Source organism: Salvia splendens, chromosome 3 (assembly GCF_004379255.2).
Source record: "Salvia splendens isolate huo1 chromosome 3, SspV2, whole genome shotgun sequence".
Classification (NCBI taxonomy): Eukaryota; Viridiplantae; Streptophyta; class Magnoliopsida; order Lamiales; family Lamiaceae; genus Salvia; species Salvia splendens.
The window spans coordinates 14,722,040-14,737,853 of NC_056034.1; the positions used below are offsets into that span (position 1 = coordinate 14,722,040).

At 36.0% G+C, this 15,814-nt stretch overlaps 1 protein-coding gene and 1 pseudogene across 1 annotated transcript; both read right to left on the reverse strand.

Moving 5' to 3' along the window:
- Positions 1-1,719: 1,719 nt before the first annotated feature.
- On the reverse strand, positions 1,720-3,766 carry LOC121793495 (heat stress transcription factor B-3-like). The gene is made up of 2 exons (XM_042191503.1): positions 3,072-3,766; positions 1,720-2,374 (listed from the first exon to the last, which is right to left on the reverse strand). Exons 1-2 carry the CDS (start codon positions 3,312-3,314, stop codon positions 1,946-1,948), a joined length of 672 nt encoding a protein of 223 aa, XP_042047437.1. The 5' UTR covers positions 3,315-3,766; the 3' UTR covers positions 1,720-1,945.
- Positions 3,767-12,379: 8,613 nt separating this feature from the next.
- LOC121795881 lies at positions 12,380-12,838 on the reverse strand (annotated as a pseudogene).
- Between the last annotated feature and the right edge of the window lie 2,976 nt (positions 12,839-15,814).

Consider the following 15,814-nt stretch of genomic DNA (forward strand, 5'->3'; position numbering starts at 1 on the left):
TTAAATTGTATTAACATTATGGTCGGCTTCTAGTTATGTAATTTATGTAACCGTGTTTTTTCTTCCACATAAGGTTCTAACTATGTCTAGAAGCATCAAAAGTTGAAAACTTTACTATACTTGATTACTAATATTCCATGGTCACTTAGGTGATAAGTAGACTAGTCTACGGCAAACAATGTGACGATTAAAGGTGTGTTTAGTAATATTATCGAACTGTTTTGGTAGGAAAGATCAATCTATCATGGAGGCTGTGATAGGTGGAAGGCCCCTAATTTATAGATCACGTGTATTAATCGTCATTGAAGGCATTGGACCATGTGTATTAATCGCCAAAGAATATGAAGAACAATGGAGATAAATAATTAAAAAAATGATTGGATGTTGAATTTTGGGCTTGACTAATTTAATGTGTATGTCTATCTTTAGTCGTCCAATTAAGTGATCTATTAAAGATTAAGTATGAGCTAAAAAGTATATTAAATTTGTTATAAAAATAAGTATAGATATCATATGGCTGGGATTTTCTATATTGTGATGACGTGACTCACCAAATAGAAATTGAAGGTCTCATATTTTCTTTAAATATAAGCTAGTTCCATAGTTCTGTATTCTTTCTGCTATATATTGATAAAAACATCTCTGATAGTCTAGATAATCATAACATTGGAAGAATATGGGAAAATGATATCTATAGAAGAGGTAATGATAATTAGAAAACTAAACTAAACGGTAGCATCTCATGAAGTTATTAAATGCAAACGAAGTAATGGTAACTATTTTTGTGGTTTTAGGTAGTTGGAACATGTTAATTAAACACGTATTATGCATTTAATCTCATCAAATTCCGTTTACTTTGTTTTAGTCAAATTTATAGTAATAAGCGACTTTGTCAAATGAAGTTATACTCGTGTATTGTATTGAAATCACTTGATATCCACGAATTTTTTTTTATGTAAAGTTGTAGGAATAACCAATATTTTTCCACAATATGACCATTGGAAGTTTCTCTAGAGTTTTTAAGAGATTTGTCGCCTTTCATATGCCATCATTTTCCATTTAAACAAAAGTCAGTTACACTGTTCACATACTTGAATAAATAAAGCTTGCATTGCTTCAAAGTTATTGACTTTTTATAATGGCTTCACATAAACTCTTTTATTGCTAGGTTCGAATGTCAAATTTCATTGAATATTACCAATTGGTTTGTTAGTTTAGATGATGCTTGTTTTCCAAATTGGATTAAAGATTTTCGATGGGATGTGTCGACTTCTAACAAGCCCATCAGACACACTCATGTCGTCTGATTCTTCTGCTATATATTAGGAGTAACTGAACCTCACGAGAGCAATAAGATTTTATGAGTAAAAATTTAGTGGTTCGAACGTATTGTCACGTGTGTATTCAACCAATAACAATTTAAGAAAGATAGAGAAAAAGGAAGAAAGACTATTTTAACAATTGAGATTGATAGGACTTACCACATGACAATTATTCAGACCACTAAATTTTTATTCAGATTTTAGGCTAAGTTGCAATTAATTATGATATTACTTCCCAATATTGCGGCCAAACTAAATTCTCATTAATGTGTAAGAACTTGATTCGAAAAATCAAAGATGAGTTTTTAGAACTTGGAGGAGAACCAGCATTAAAACATCATATGTAATTACAACATGATGTTATAAGAAGAAATTAGAACTTAGCAACAGCCATCAATTTGATATATATTTCAAATTAATATTGAGATAATTAAGTGTTATGTAAACAAATTTAGAGCATTATATATCACATTGGCAAATGTAGCTGTTTATGAACTGCATCCTTTACAGTTCTTCTTTCTCACACAGTATCTTTGAATTACACAATCTACACAAGTTGGGTGATTTTTCACCCAAATATGAGCCTAAAGTTAAATTTTGTTGAAAACCTTAGCACACAAAAATCAATAATTTGCATGAATGAGCATTCCAGCAGCAGTCTTACTTATTTCATGAGCCCTCTTTCTCTTCTTCATTCCCAATCTCACTCCGAAAAGCTTTGGCCCTTCCTCCGCCTCTGCCTCCGCCTCCTCCACCAAATCAAGAAGTTGTTTGCATTTCTTCTTCATGAAGGCCAGCTCCGAATTCAAGACTCCATTCTCTTGCTTAAGCCTTCTGTTCTCATCAATGAGTGTTGTGAATTCCGACGAGGATGACGTCGATGATGATCGTTGCTCGTCGTCCTTCGACTGTGGCGGCGCTGCTTGTACATTCTGCTGTGGCTTGTTGTACCACGCCTTTCTCCGGCGGATCTCACAGAGTTGGTCCCTTTCACCTTTCCGGAACATGTCGTTGCTGAACTCCCATCGGTTGGTTGCAACTTTGTGAAAACCCTATAAGTATAATTTACCAAATAAATTAATGATTTCAAAATTTAGCGAAAAATAAAATTGAATACGCTCATATGTGTATTGATTAACAACATCTTAAAATGAAATTATTAACAATATTAGTAATTTATATAATTGGGTAATGAAATTATGTATAGGTGGATGATGATAGGTCATCTCCAAAGCACGTGGTTATGCCACTAGATTAACTTCAATGATGGATATATGTACAACCACCATGTTATATATATATAGTTAATTACTTTTGCAAGTAGTCCCTAAAAGCTACTTAATCTTCCTCCTAATTTCCTGATTATATTAAATCACAAACACGTACACGCCTTTAATTAATACTAGTATATTATTCTGAAAATAATTCACGTTCATATATAATCACACGAAATTAAGTTTAATTATTTAAAAGAGGTCCATTAAATTAGTTTTTCTCGACAATATGATTAAGACAAGCGATTATGATTTATAAACCATTGGTTTAATATAACAAAAGAAAATCAACGAAATAGGGGCAAGTATTATTAAATACCATGATCATATAACGTCTATCACGAGAAATATAATACTACTAATTTGCCTCGAAACGAATTATAGAAAACAAGACCAAAAAACAGTGTATGCCCACTTGGGAAAAAAAAGCAAGAAATTAATGAAAAGTGCATTAAAAACCAAAAAAAAAACTTACATAAGTGTTGAGCTGCCTAACAAAGCTGGAGAAATTGCTGTGTTTGAAGAGGGTAGGCAGCAAATCCCTAGCAAACTCCGCCGGCTGCCACACCACGAAAGCCGTGCCATCGGCGTTCCACGATACGACGTTGTCCGTCTCCGGATCCTCCACCAGCATGTACGTCTTCAGCAGGAACGGCGGCGGCGACGCTTTCCTCAAGTACTCCACCACCGCCTTCTCTCGCTCTCCTGCCTCCATCATATGGATATAAATATATATATATATATACAATTCTGTTTAATTATATATGTGTGTGTGTGTGTGTGTTAGTTAGTTAGTTAGTTGTAGAGAGATAGAGAGAGAGAGGCGGAGAGGTGGTGGCGGAGGGCGGCGGAGAAGAGAAGCAGGGCGGTTAGAAACTCCCAACCCCAGCAATAGAAGCCCAACACGACTGATCCACAGTTCATGAGAAATGCAACACCTACTTTTCTCTCTCCTTTGATCACACAATCAACCAAATCGCCCTATGCGTATAAAACATACTACCTCCTATGTCTATATATATTTGTGTGTGAACGTAATACTCCTATTTAATTAATTGTGTTTATGAATTATGACTGTGTGTGTGTGAGAGAGAGAGAGAGAGAGAGAGAGAGTTTTGAAGATAAACGTGTCAAGTGTAAACACAATTTTTATAATGTGGAGAAGTATGTATTTCTTTCGTGTACATGTCCATTGTAAATAGACGGATTGAAGTTGGAATTTAATAAAGAAGATTGATGAATTTTGGGAGCAGACAGATGACTTTTGGTAGCCAATTATTTTCATCTTTGAAAGTCCAGTCAAGTTTTTTTAATATTCATGGAAATGCTCAACCCCTCCCAACTTCTAACAGATTACATCACAATTACTGTATTAATAATGGAATTATTTTAGTTAATCCATCTAATTAGTCTTTCAGAAACGATTTTGATTTTTCTGATGTAGTACTAATATATGTCTCATATTTAATTTTTAAGATTTGTTGTGAAACTAGGATTAATTGTTTATTAAACTAGCTTGATGAGAGGGAAAAAATTTCTTCTAGAAGCTGGCAAGGCGTGGTCTTCTTATTAGATTATAAAGTGTAAAACTAATTAATGCGCAAGACCATAGAATACACGTCGATAAAAAAAATAAATATTAGCATTATGACCAATTCGATTGAATTCTACCGTAATACTCCCTCCGTCCCACATAATTTGACCCAGTTTTTCATTTTGGGTTGTCCCACATAATTTGACCCATTTCACTTTTACCATTTTTTAGTAGTAGACCCCACATTCCACTAACTAATTCCTACTCACATTTAATTATAAAACTAATATATAAAAGTGGGACCAACATTCCACTAACATTTTCAACTCACTTTTCATTACATTTCTTAAACCCGTGCCCGGTCAAAGTGTCCCAAATTATGTGGGACGGAGGGAGTATTATGTAAATATAAATCTTCAGTTGTTATTTTACCGGTACAAATTTTGCACTCTTTTATGTGGCGACATATTTATGAATATGAAACAAAATGAGTATTAACACAACGTTTTTTGTAAAGAAAAATTATAGGAGTAAATTTTATTTTCTTTACATACAATTGCACCGACTGTAATTAAGCACATAATCATTCAATTGAATTCCTAATAATTAATTAATTAAGGAGCTAAGGTGGGGTAATAAGAATTTATTAATTTAGAATTGATTAATCTATAGATATACTTAGGTTTATATCGTTCCAACTTAAACTTGATTATGTTTTGGATTATTCTCTGCTACAGGTGACCTTTGTTGACTTTAAGCCATTACCTCTCTCTCTCTCCCCCATTTAATCATTTGTCTAGATTATCTCTTCCTAATTAAGATATGACATTAACTGCATTTGGCCACTAATCCAATTCAACATCGTAATGAAGGAAAAAAAATGAGGGATATTGTGTTTTTCCTGAAAAAAAGGTCGATTATTTTGTAAGAAACTTTTTGTATCTAGTTATCCAGCTCGATCATTTTTTTATTTATCAAAAAAATTATATCTAGTTATCCGCTACAAAAAAAAAAACAAGATTTAGTGAGCAACATTTTGCTCAGCAATTTAGAAAATTTACTCGGTAGCACAATTTTGGTGTGCAAATGTCGAACAACATAACTGCTCGGTACATTGATACGAGCATTATTAGTTAGATAAATTAGGATTTGCATATCTTTTTCATATCTCTGTTTTCTTGTTCATTAAGTTATTATTAGCATTACAAATAGGAGTTATTGTAATCATTTGAGAAATCAATCAAGAATATCAATATTATCGGTCATTCTCTTCTCCAAGTGAGAAAACCGTCGTGCTCGACGGGCACTCGCCCGCGACAAACATTTATCGATCGCCGATCTACGGACGCCGATCAACCCGATAGGAGGTTTATCCTATCAAATTGGTGCTTTCATTACGATCTCACCCTCCAAAACACCGATCGAATCACAGCTATGTCGCTGCCCGACGGGAATCCACCGCACATAGCAACTAGCCACACCGATCGAACCATACCGCGCACAGCAACTAGTTATGCATTCCACCATCTCGAACCAAAGTTGCGCCGCTGCCCGACGGAAGACGTTCCGCGCACAGCACCAGATTTGGTTGCCGAGTTCCCACCTTGAGGACAAGGTGGATTTCAACCGTGGGGGAGTTGATACGAGCATTATTAGTTAGATAAATTAGGATTTGCATATCTTTTCCATATCTTTATTTTCTTGTTCATTAAGTTATTATTAGCATTATAAATAGGAGTTATTGTAATCATTTGAGAAATCAATCATGAATATCAATATTATCGTTCATTCTCTTCTCCAAGTGAGAAAACCGTCGTGCTCGACGGGCACTCGCCCGCCACAAACATTTATCGATTGCCGATCTACGGACGCCGATCAACCCGATAGGAGGTTTATCCTATCATACATGTCCGAACAATTACCAAGTACGAGACCATTATTGTACTTAGTAAGACCATCTTCAACCATTTATACCAAATTCAAACTCATTTTTTAGTATACGTAACATTAAAAAGTAGTTTTACTCTTACCATTTACACCAAATTCAAAATTTACACCATTGAGTTTTTGTCTCACAAAATTTTTACAGTAACACCATATTAGGTGTTGTTTCATAAAAAACACAAAAAATGAATTTGAGTTTGGTGTATGGTTGGAGAAGATTTCTACACTAAAACTCATTTTTGGAGTATGGTTGGAGATGGTCTAATGGACTCATTCCTTATAAGTGATCCTCTTGGTCCATTTTCCAACAACTACCACAACACAAAATAGAGACTCAATACTCTTGTGCGCATTGGAAATTTTTGAAAAATAACTAAAATTTAGGATACAAAGAATAGTGCCCTTAAATCATTTTGTCAGACATCTTAAACTTTATTTTTTTAGATGTGTTGTTTGCGTCCCTTTATTTAATTGGAACGCCGAGAATGTAGACACTTGTTATAGCATAGGCTACATAATTAAAAACACAAATTAACGTTATTAGTGGACTAAAAATATCTTTAGCCGTTTATTGTTGTAGTGAGCACTCTCTACTCTGTAAATTGGATGATTATTTTTATACTTAACATTACCAAGTAGAACATTGTTCGGGGTTGTGAACTAGTATTGTTTAGTGTAATAAAAATTATTGAGTATATATTTGATCGATAGTTTTTTTTTACCATTTTTAATACTATATTTCTTCTCAAAAATAATTAATTTACCGATTACAGTTCTTTCCGAAAGTCAATAGTAAAATCAAGTGTCAAAGCAATCTCCCACTCAGAAATACTTGTAGGTCATGTTTGTTTGACGGAAAAGTAAAGTTGACAGAGAATAATTTATAGGAATATGATTCCTAACAACTTTACTTTTATGTGTTTTGAACAATATCAAGATTTTAAATTATTTAATTTAAACATTAAACTAAAAATATAACAATAATTAAATCTTTTATTAATAAAAAATAAAATAATTATTATATTATTATTTTTATTAAAGTATAATTATTATTATATTTTTAGTTTTCATCGTTACTCACAAACTGCTCGTTGAATGGTCTCGCTACCGTTCATGATTTTTGTAATGATACTTCGATTATCATAATCATTATATCATTAAACAGAGCATTAATATATCTCATCATTCGACGAGTCAAGATTCACCTCTATACAATAGTAATATGGACATGCCAGTGTATTAAAACGTGTTAATTATTGCTTGATTGCTTCGTGAACAAAGAATAACTGATGCTCGTTCAATTTTTGTGGACTGCAAGGGGAAGTTAAACGAATATGTACGACAATGTGAGGTTTAATTAATTTAAATAGGTACCCTAAAAATCAGGACAACAAAGAGTTCAGTCCAACTCTTCGTATCATGGCAATCAAGATAAGGATTAATAAAAAATCACGAAACAAGAGATAGAGATAAAAAATCGAAATTTGTAGAATTTGGTAAGTGGAAAATGATGAATCTTCGAACCACGTCAATTACGTGTTGGACGACTCTTTATTCAGCTTTAAATTCAATTTACGTTACCCAATCCCATATATGGTGTAATACCATACGTCCATATGAATCACGAGCATCCCCAACGCGTCTCGTGCTGTTTCTATCTCGTCTCGAAGAGACGAGACGGCAGCGAGACGGCGTTGTTCGGTCTCGTCTCGGCGGGTGTCTCGTCCCGGAGGGACGGCTGGCGCGACAGCTCGCCACGCGCCAGCGCCACGTGGAGCGCTCTGGCGCTAGGCGTGACGCCCACTCGCCTGCCCGCGAGCGGGCGTCGTCACGCTGACGCAATAAATAATTTTTTTAAAAAAATTCGATTTTAATTAAAATAAATAAATAAATAAATAAATAATTTAAACGGTAATGTTACCGTTTTTTTTACCGTTTTCAACGGTATTTTTTTTCTTTTGCTCTATAAATACTCTTCTTTCATCCTCATTATACTCACAAACACTCATCCATTCTTTTCAAATAATCTCTCTTTCCTCTCCAATTTTCATCTCAAAATGTCCGGCGACAGAAACGAGGGCAGCTCCGGCGGATATGACTTGAACACGTTTGGCGACTGAGGGGCATGTACAATGTCTTGGGTGCTACCGGTTCCGGTCGTCGACGCTGACGGCGTACCAACCACCCTATTTTGATGTGGATGCATATTCTCGTCCCTCCGCCCCGAGGTATGGGCAATCGCAGGGATTATCCCAAATTAGAGAGGATTTTCCGGATGAACCCAATCCGGAAGGAGGACGAGGCGGTGGAAGCTCCCGGGGTCGCGCATTCGACGTCGTGGAGGAAGAGGAGGAGGCGGCCGAGGAGGAGGAGGATATAGGTCGTCATCCATACAGCCGCAAGGACACGATGACTTTGTTCAACGCTTGGGTCAGCATCTCATACGATCCCATCGTCGGGAATCAACAAACCCGCAAGTGTTTTTGGGAAAAGGTCACCGACGCCTACAACGAGAACAAGTCGTCTTGGTCCCGCCGCCACACCATGAAGATGCTCCGCATTCATTTTGACCGAGTCGACAAAGATGTCAAAAAAATTTACGGCATCTACAAGAATGAAGCGGCTCAATACCAAAGCGGAGCCAGTGGAGCGACATTATGAGAGCGGCTATGCGAGTCTTTTTTGACGACAACGACAAAGAATTCAAACATGTCGATGTTTGGGAAGCCGTCAAAGACGTTGAAAGGTGGACCGACGGTGTCCAATTCAGCACGAGCTCGATCTCGAAACGCACGAAGCACACGGCGGGTGGCCAATACTCGTCTAGTGAGGGCGGGTCAGGCAACGCCTCACAAGAGGTTGAGGGCACGACCACCGATGTAGGGGGCTCCTCTCGTGGGCATCGTTGGCCGCAAGGGACCAAGGCGGCGAAGGCAGCTAGAGGGAGGAGGGGCCGAGGCGAATCAAGCCAGGCGGGCTTGGTCTCGGGCTCGAACACCCTATTGTCCATGTACTTGACCGCCACGATGGCTGACACTTCCCGCATGACGCCTCCCCAATATCAAGCCCATCTTGCCGGAATTGAGTATATGTCAAGACAAATTGGTATTCCGCCTCCAGGTAGCTTGAGTGCACCGCCACAGCCTTCGGGGGATGATTCGCCGACGGAGTAGTTTTTATAATTTCTATAAAATTGTATTTTAAATTATGTAATTTTTTTTTAGGATTTTAATTATGTGTTTTTTCTTATTTTTTTAAATTTTAAGTTGTAATTTTATTTTATTTAATGAAGTGTGTTTTTATTAATTGAACTTGTTGGAAATAAAAATAAAAAATGAAATTGAATGAATAGTTAAGGGATGAGATGATTAAGAGATGGTTAAGAGATGGAGGGTTGCATGTGTTGTCTCTTAGTTAAGAAATGAGATGAAAAATATAGTGGGGGCCATGAATAGTGAAGAGATGAGACGGATAAGAGATAGCGTTGCGGATGACCTAATTCAAATTATCAGATACATCATTGATTTATCACATAAATAAAAAAAAGGAATAAGCCAATATTTACCGAGTAATTAACTTGGCCAATATTCATCGTAGCATGGTTAACCGCGTTTTTATTATTATTTATTTTTGTCTACGGAATAATAGAAAAATGTGAACGTATTAGAAAGTTCTTAATTTAGTTGGGCAGCTGAGCATTCTTGACATCAATTTTCTCCCTCTTTTTTTATGTATATAAATACATTAATTATATGAGACAAATGAAAACCTGAAAATTCAAAATGTTGCACCTTATTTTCTGACCATGCATGTATAATTCACACATAAATTGGAAAATCAAGGCAAAATGATGTGTATCTGCAGTGGTGGTGTGGAAACCCGCACCCGATTTTTGTTGATTTTCCCAACACGATCGAACATGCGGGGTACTCACACCCAACCTGTATTTTGAATTTGAATAATGCTATGCGGCCACATTATGGCCAGCCATAAATTAAGTAAATAACAAAAAAAATTAATTTTTTTTCAAATTTTTGGTTTAATACTATTTGATTTTACTTTTATATCATCTTCATTATATGTTGCTCAACATGTTAGTGTTGTTCTTTCGTAGTTTTTGCTCAACTTATTATTACTGTCATTTCTTGATTGTTGCTCAACGTATACAGTAATTCGTGATATTAATGTGTTTTACGTAATGGAATTCAAAGATAAGTATCAACTCACAAGTCCATTCACACACATATAAGTTTATATCGGTAATTCTAATTTTTTTATACATGTAAATGGACTAAATTAACTTTTTATGGCCGGCCACATTATGGCCATTTAGCATCACTCTTTGAATTTTTGGTATATTATTAGACAAGTTTATTCTTATGTACAAATTATAATCAACCAAGAAAAAAACCAAATTTCAAATTAGTTTTAGGTTATTTACAAAATCTAGTTTTGATGTCATCATTTTAAGTCATTCTTTATTAAAACAATATATAAATAAACTAACAGTCCTAAAAATGTCCTCATGATTTTGTTATGAGTTTCTGTATTTAGATCCAGTTTTATATGGATCAAAATCATATATATATATATATATATATAGGGAGATGATCAAAGTACAACTAATATTAAGTGTATAACTAGAGAACAAATCTCAGCCACACATTATCTTAATCCAATGACCAAAATAAGTAAACATTTTTAGTTAATAAAAACTGCATAGGGGTATTTTAGGAAATCAACTTTGTTATCATATTTTCATATATACACACCATTCACCCTCACACACAGACACACACTCTCTCCGTCTCAAAATGAAACAGAATTTAACAGAGCTCCTCCCCCCATAGCTCTCGTCGATCCCTCTCCAACCAAGTCGAAACACAGATCCCCAAATTTGCCAAAGCAGGATCGATGCCGACGTGTTGTCGCTGTTCAAGCGAATTCCAGACCGAGCAGCTCCAATTCATCGCCTCACACGCACCTCCGGCAGCCCCGAATTCACCCCGCGAGATAAGTTGTTAAATTTTTTACTTCTTTATTTTTGGTTTCCCCAAATGGATCTGTAATTACCGAACTCATGAGATGCAGTAATTGAAGAAAGTGAGTTGGTGTTGAGTATGGGATATACCTTTGAACGAATTGACCTGCAAAGAGGTTGTGGCTTGCAGATTTCAGAGAATAAGTTGCAGTTTTACTTTCTGTAATTCGGATTTGAATCTACGATTCAAATTCCAGATCAGAGGTGCGGAGCATTCAAGTAGCTGAATTTCTGTTTTTCTATAGAGAAAGATGCCTGGGCATGGGGATATGGATAGGCAGATAGAGGCGGAGGTGAAGATTTTGTGAGATCAGGCGCAGACGATTTTGGTTGAGGAATGGAATGAGCTTTGATTTTGAATTCTCTTCAAATTTTTCTCTTCAAATCTTGAGTTTATGAGCTTTGATTTTGAATTCTAAATCTCAATAATTGTGTATTCTACATGTTTTTACTTCATTGAAATAATAAAACAGTGCACTATAAACAATTTTCTTCACTGAAATATGAAACATCATATTTACTTCACTATATACTATATACATCACTGTACGTTCATTATACTTCACTGAAATGAAAACAAGGATACACTCTGAGCATATTTTTACTTCACTGATTTTAAAAAAATAGATCACTATAACCCTGGACGCATCACTATAACCATGTTTTTACCTCACTGGTGTTAACAAAATACATCACTATAGCAAAAACTCAAAGAAACATCACTCTAACCCTGGAACGCATCACTATAACCATGTTTTTACTTCATTGATGTTAACAAAATACATCACTATAGCAAAAACTCAAAGAAACATCACTCTAACACTGGAGCACATCACTATAACCATGTTTTTACTTCACTGATATTAACAAAATAGATCACTATAGCAAAAAAATCAAAGAAACATCACTCTAACCGTGGAGCACATCGCTATAACCATGTTTTTACTTCACTGATGTTAACAAAATAGATCACTATAACAAAAAATCAAAGAAACATCACTCTAACCGTGGAACACATCACTATAACCATGTTTTTACTTCACTGATGTTAATAAAATATATCACTATAACAAAAAATCAAAGAAACATTACTATAACCCTAGAACACCTCAACGCCCCACCATTTCAAATAAAGTGAGACGCATATTGCCGATGACAGAATTGGAGTATTATCATTTATTGTCAATTAATTGAGAAATTACATTCATTGAACCTTCAAATAGGAGTATATATATATTTCCCCCCAAAAATTCATAAATCCATACAAAACTATAGTGTTGGAGATTAATTACACACAAAAAAGTCAATCATCCGACTAACTGAATGTCGCCGAGATCAAGCTGCGCGGCGATCTCCTCCAGTTGCTTCTTCACGCTCAAATCGATCAATTTCGAGTCGAATTCCCATACCGGATGGTGATTCCGGCGAGCAACGACTTGTCGATCACCATCTTTAGCTTCACATTCTTCGCCCCGGTCAGCTTCTACATGCGCTTCGCGATCTCCGCCAGATGCTGTGGGTCCACCTCCACCACCGACGCCACCGTCGCCACCTCCGTCTCTGACAGCCGGTTCGCGATCAGCTCGAACTCCGCCGCGATCTCCTTGATCAGATCCACTCGCTTCATGTCCACCAAGATGTTCACGAAGTTCGCCACGTGCGGCTGCAGCCCCAGGGAGCGGGAGATCTCGTCCGCGAGGTTAACTTTCTGTGCAATGACCATTATACCCCCGCCTTGTTATCGTGAAGTAAATTTTTGATAGAAGGAACTAATTTCTCATTTAAATTAAAAAATTACATGTATTAATACTAGCCCTTGATTTTCTTGATCTTGTAGTTGATTTTCTTGATAGAAGGAACTAATTTCTCATTTAAATTCAAAAATTACATGTATTAATACTAGCCCTTGATTTTCTTGATCTTGTAGTTGATTTTCTTGATCTTGTAGTTGTGATTTGTTCTCTAGTTATGTTGTTAATGGACATTTTCCCTATATCATTACTTTATATATATATATAGGGGTGCGTTATTCTCCTTTTCACCTCTTAGATACTTTTTCCTTCTTAATATTACGCGTTAGATCTAAGGCATCAACGGATCAGATTGATTCTATAAATCTGGTTCCGTGTTGCATTATAGAAGGGGGTTGTATGCATTACAGGGTTATTATTGACATTTGACGGAAAAGGAACTGCCACATTTTGTTATCTGCGAATAATGCACCACATGGTAACGAGTAATGCATATAATTGACTATATAATGCACAATATGTGAACTACAATGTTTCGTTGTTTGGCACACGGTCCTTATTTCTCCTAAGGGTTGAATAAGTTTAGGGGCTAGGGTTTAGTACGTACATATTAATAATGAATTGTAAACCGCCACGAATACTGCACCACATGGTAACGAGTAATGGATATAATTGACTATATAATGCACAATTTGTGAACTGCAATGCATACGAACAAGATGTGCTGTGTTATGATGTTTGACACACGTTTCTTGTTTCCCCTAAGGGTTTAATAAGCTTAGGGGATAGGGTATAGTACGTACGCATTAATAACAAATTATAAAACGATACGAATAATTCACCAAATTGTCACGAGTAATGGATGTTATTAACTATATAATGCACAATATGTGAACTGCAATGCATACGAATAAGATGTACCATGTTATGATGTTTGACACACGTTTCTTGTTTCCCCTAAGGGTTTAATAAGCTTAGGGGCTAGGGTATAGTACGTAGACATTTCTAACAAATTGTTGTTATTGGAATATACGTATGTGCATTATTTGGTTTAGGTAGTGCATTATGTAGCTGTTAATTGTCATTATCTAAGTATATTATGCATTATTAGAGGTATTGTGTATATGGGTTAATCAACACAGTGAAGATTACATACGTGCATTTAGTAATGTCTACGCACTATACCCTAGCCCCTAAGCTTATTAAACCCTTAGGGGAAACAAGAAACGTGTGTCAAACATCATAACATGGTACATCTTATTCGTATGCATTGCAGTTAACATATTGTGCATTATATAGTTAATAACATCCATTACTCGTGACAATTTGGTGAATTATTCGTATCGTTTTATAATTTGTTATTAATGCGTACATACTATACCCTAGCCCCTAAGCTTATTAAACCCTTAGGGGAAACAAGAAACGTGTGTCAAACTTCATAACACAACACATCTTGTTCGTATGCATTGCAGTTCACAAATTGTGCATTATATAGTCAATTATATCCATTACTCGTTACCATGTGAAGATTACATACGTGTCTGCGTACTATACCCTAGCCCCTAAGCTTATTAAACCCTTAGGGGAAACAAGAAACGTGTGTCAAACATCATAACATGGTACATCTTATTCGTATGCATTGCAGTTAACATATTGTGCATTATATAGTTATTAACATCCATTACTCGTGACAATTTGGTGAATTATTCGTATCGTTTTATAATTTGTTATTAATGTGTATGTACTATACCCTAGCCCCTAAGTTTATTAAACCCTTAAGGGAAACAAGAAACGTGTGTCAAACATCATAACACAGCACATCTTGTTCGTATGCATTGCAGTTCACAAATTGTGCGCATTATATAGTCAATTATATGCATTACGCGTTACCATGTGGTGCATTATTCGTAGCGGTTTACAATTCATTATTAATGTTCTAGCCATTATTAGATTACTATTGTACCCTCATAATGCACAAAATAGGACCAATAATGCAACACAAGATTAATTACCCAATGTTGATCTTAACCGTCCATTTCTCTAATCTAATGGCTGATATTAAGAAGGAAATATGAGAAAATATAGGAAAAGGAAATGAATACATCTATATATATATTCACTATTAATAAACATGAACTTTTGAATTCCAATCCGTTGCATGCTTAATAGAGTACTATCTTCTTTTGAGTCGCCTAATTCATCATGAAAATTTAAAAGTAGAAACATGATAGTGAGATTGATAGTGAGATGATTGTCTCACCGTGAAGTTTCATCAATTAGCTGTCTAGCACCAAGCTAGGTGAGGACTACCGCAAGATATAGCGAATGACTAGAGACCAAATGTGGGAATTCAAAATCAGAATGCGAGTGAGAACATAAATTACAAAATTATAGTTCGACTGTAAAACATGATATAAGGAAAATTTGAAAATTGAAATCTAAAATGTCAAAGATTTATGTTATGTGGGTAAATTTCTAATTAATCGAGTAATTCGCTATTAGTCGATATACCTGATACTCCCTCCGTTCCTTGTTAATAGAGACATTTCTTTTCGGCACGGAGTTTAAGAATAGTGTGTTAAATGGATGGTGAAAAAAGTAAGAGAGAGTAAAGTAAGAGGGATGAAGAGAGAATAAAGTAAAAAGAAGAATTACTTTTTGCTAAAAATAGAAATGACTCAATTAACTTGGAACTTCCCAAAATAGAAAAATGACTCTATTAACATGGAACGGGGGGAGTACTAGATTAGAGCATCTCCAATGGCGGACGTCCGGTCGGACATCCGGTCGGACGTCGCGACGGGCGACCCGGACGTCCGCCACTGTGGCGTTTAGGGTCGGATACGGACGTCCCGTGAGGACGTCGGGTGTCCTCGGACGTCCCTGCGACGGGCGGGCGGACGTCCGCCACTGTGGCAAGGGTCGGACGTCCCGCTCGGACGTCCGAA

Excerpts from the sequence above, each read along its gene's own strand:
- LOC121793495 (XM_042191503.1), bottom strand. The coding sequence starts at position 3,314 with ATGATGGAGGCAGGAGAGCGAGAGAAGGCGGTGGTGGAGTACTTGAGG. Across the intron at positions 2,375-3,071 it reads TTAGGCAGCTCAACACTTAT|GGTTTTCACAAAGTTGCAAC; the intron begins GTAAGTTTTTTT and ends TTATACTTATAG.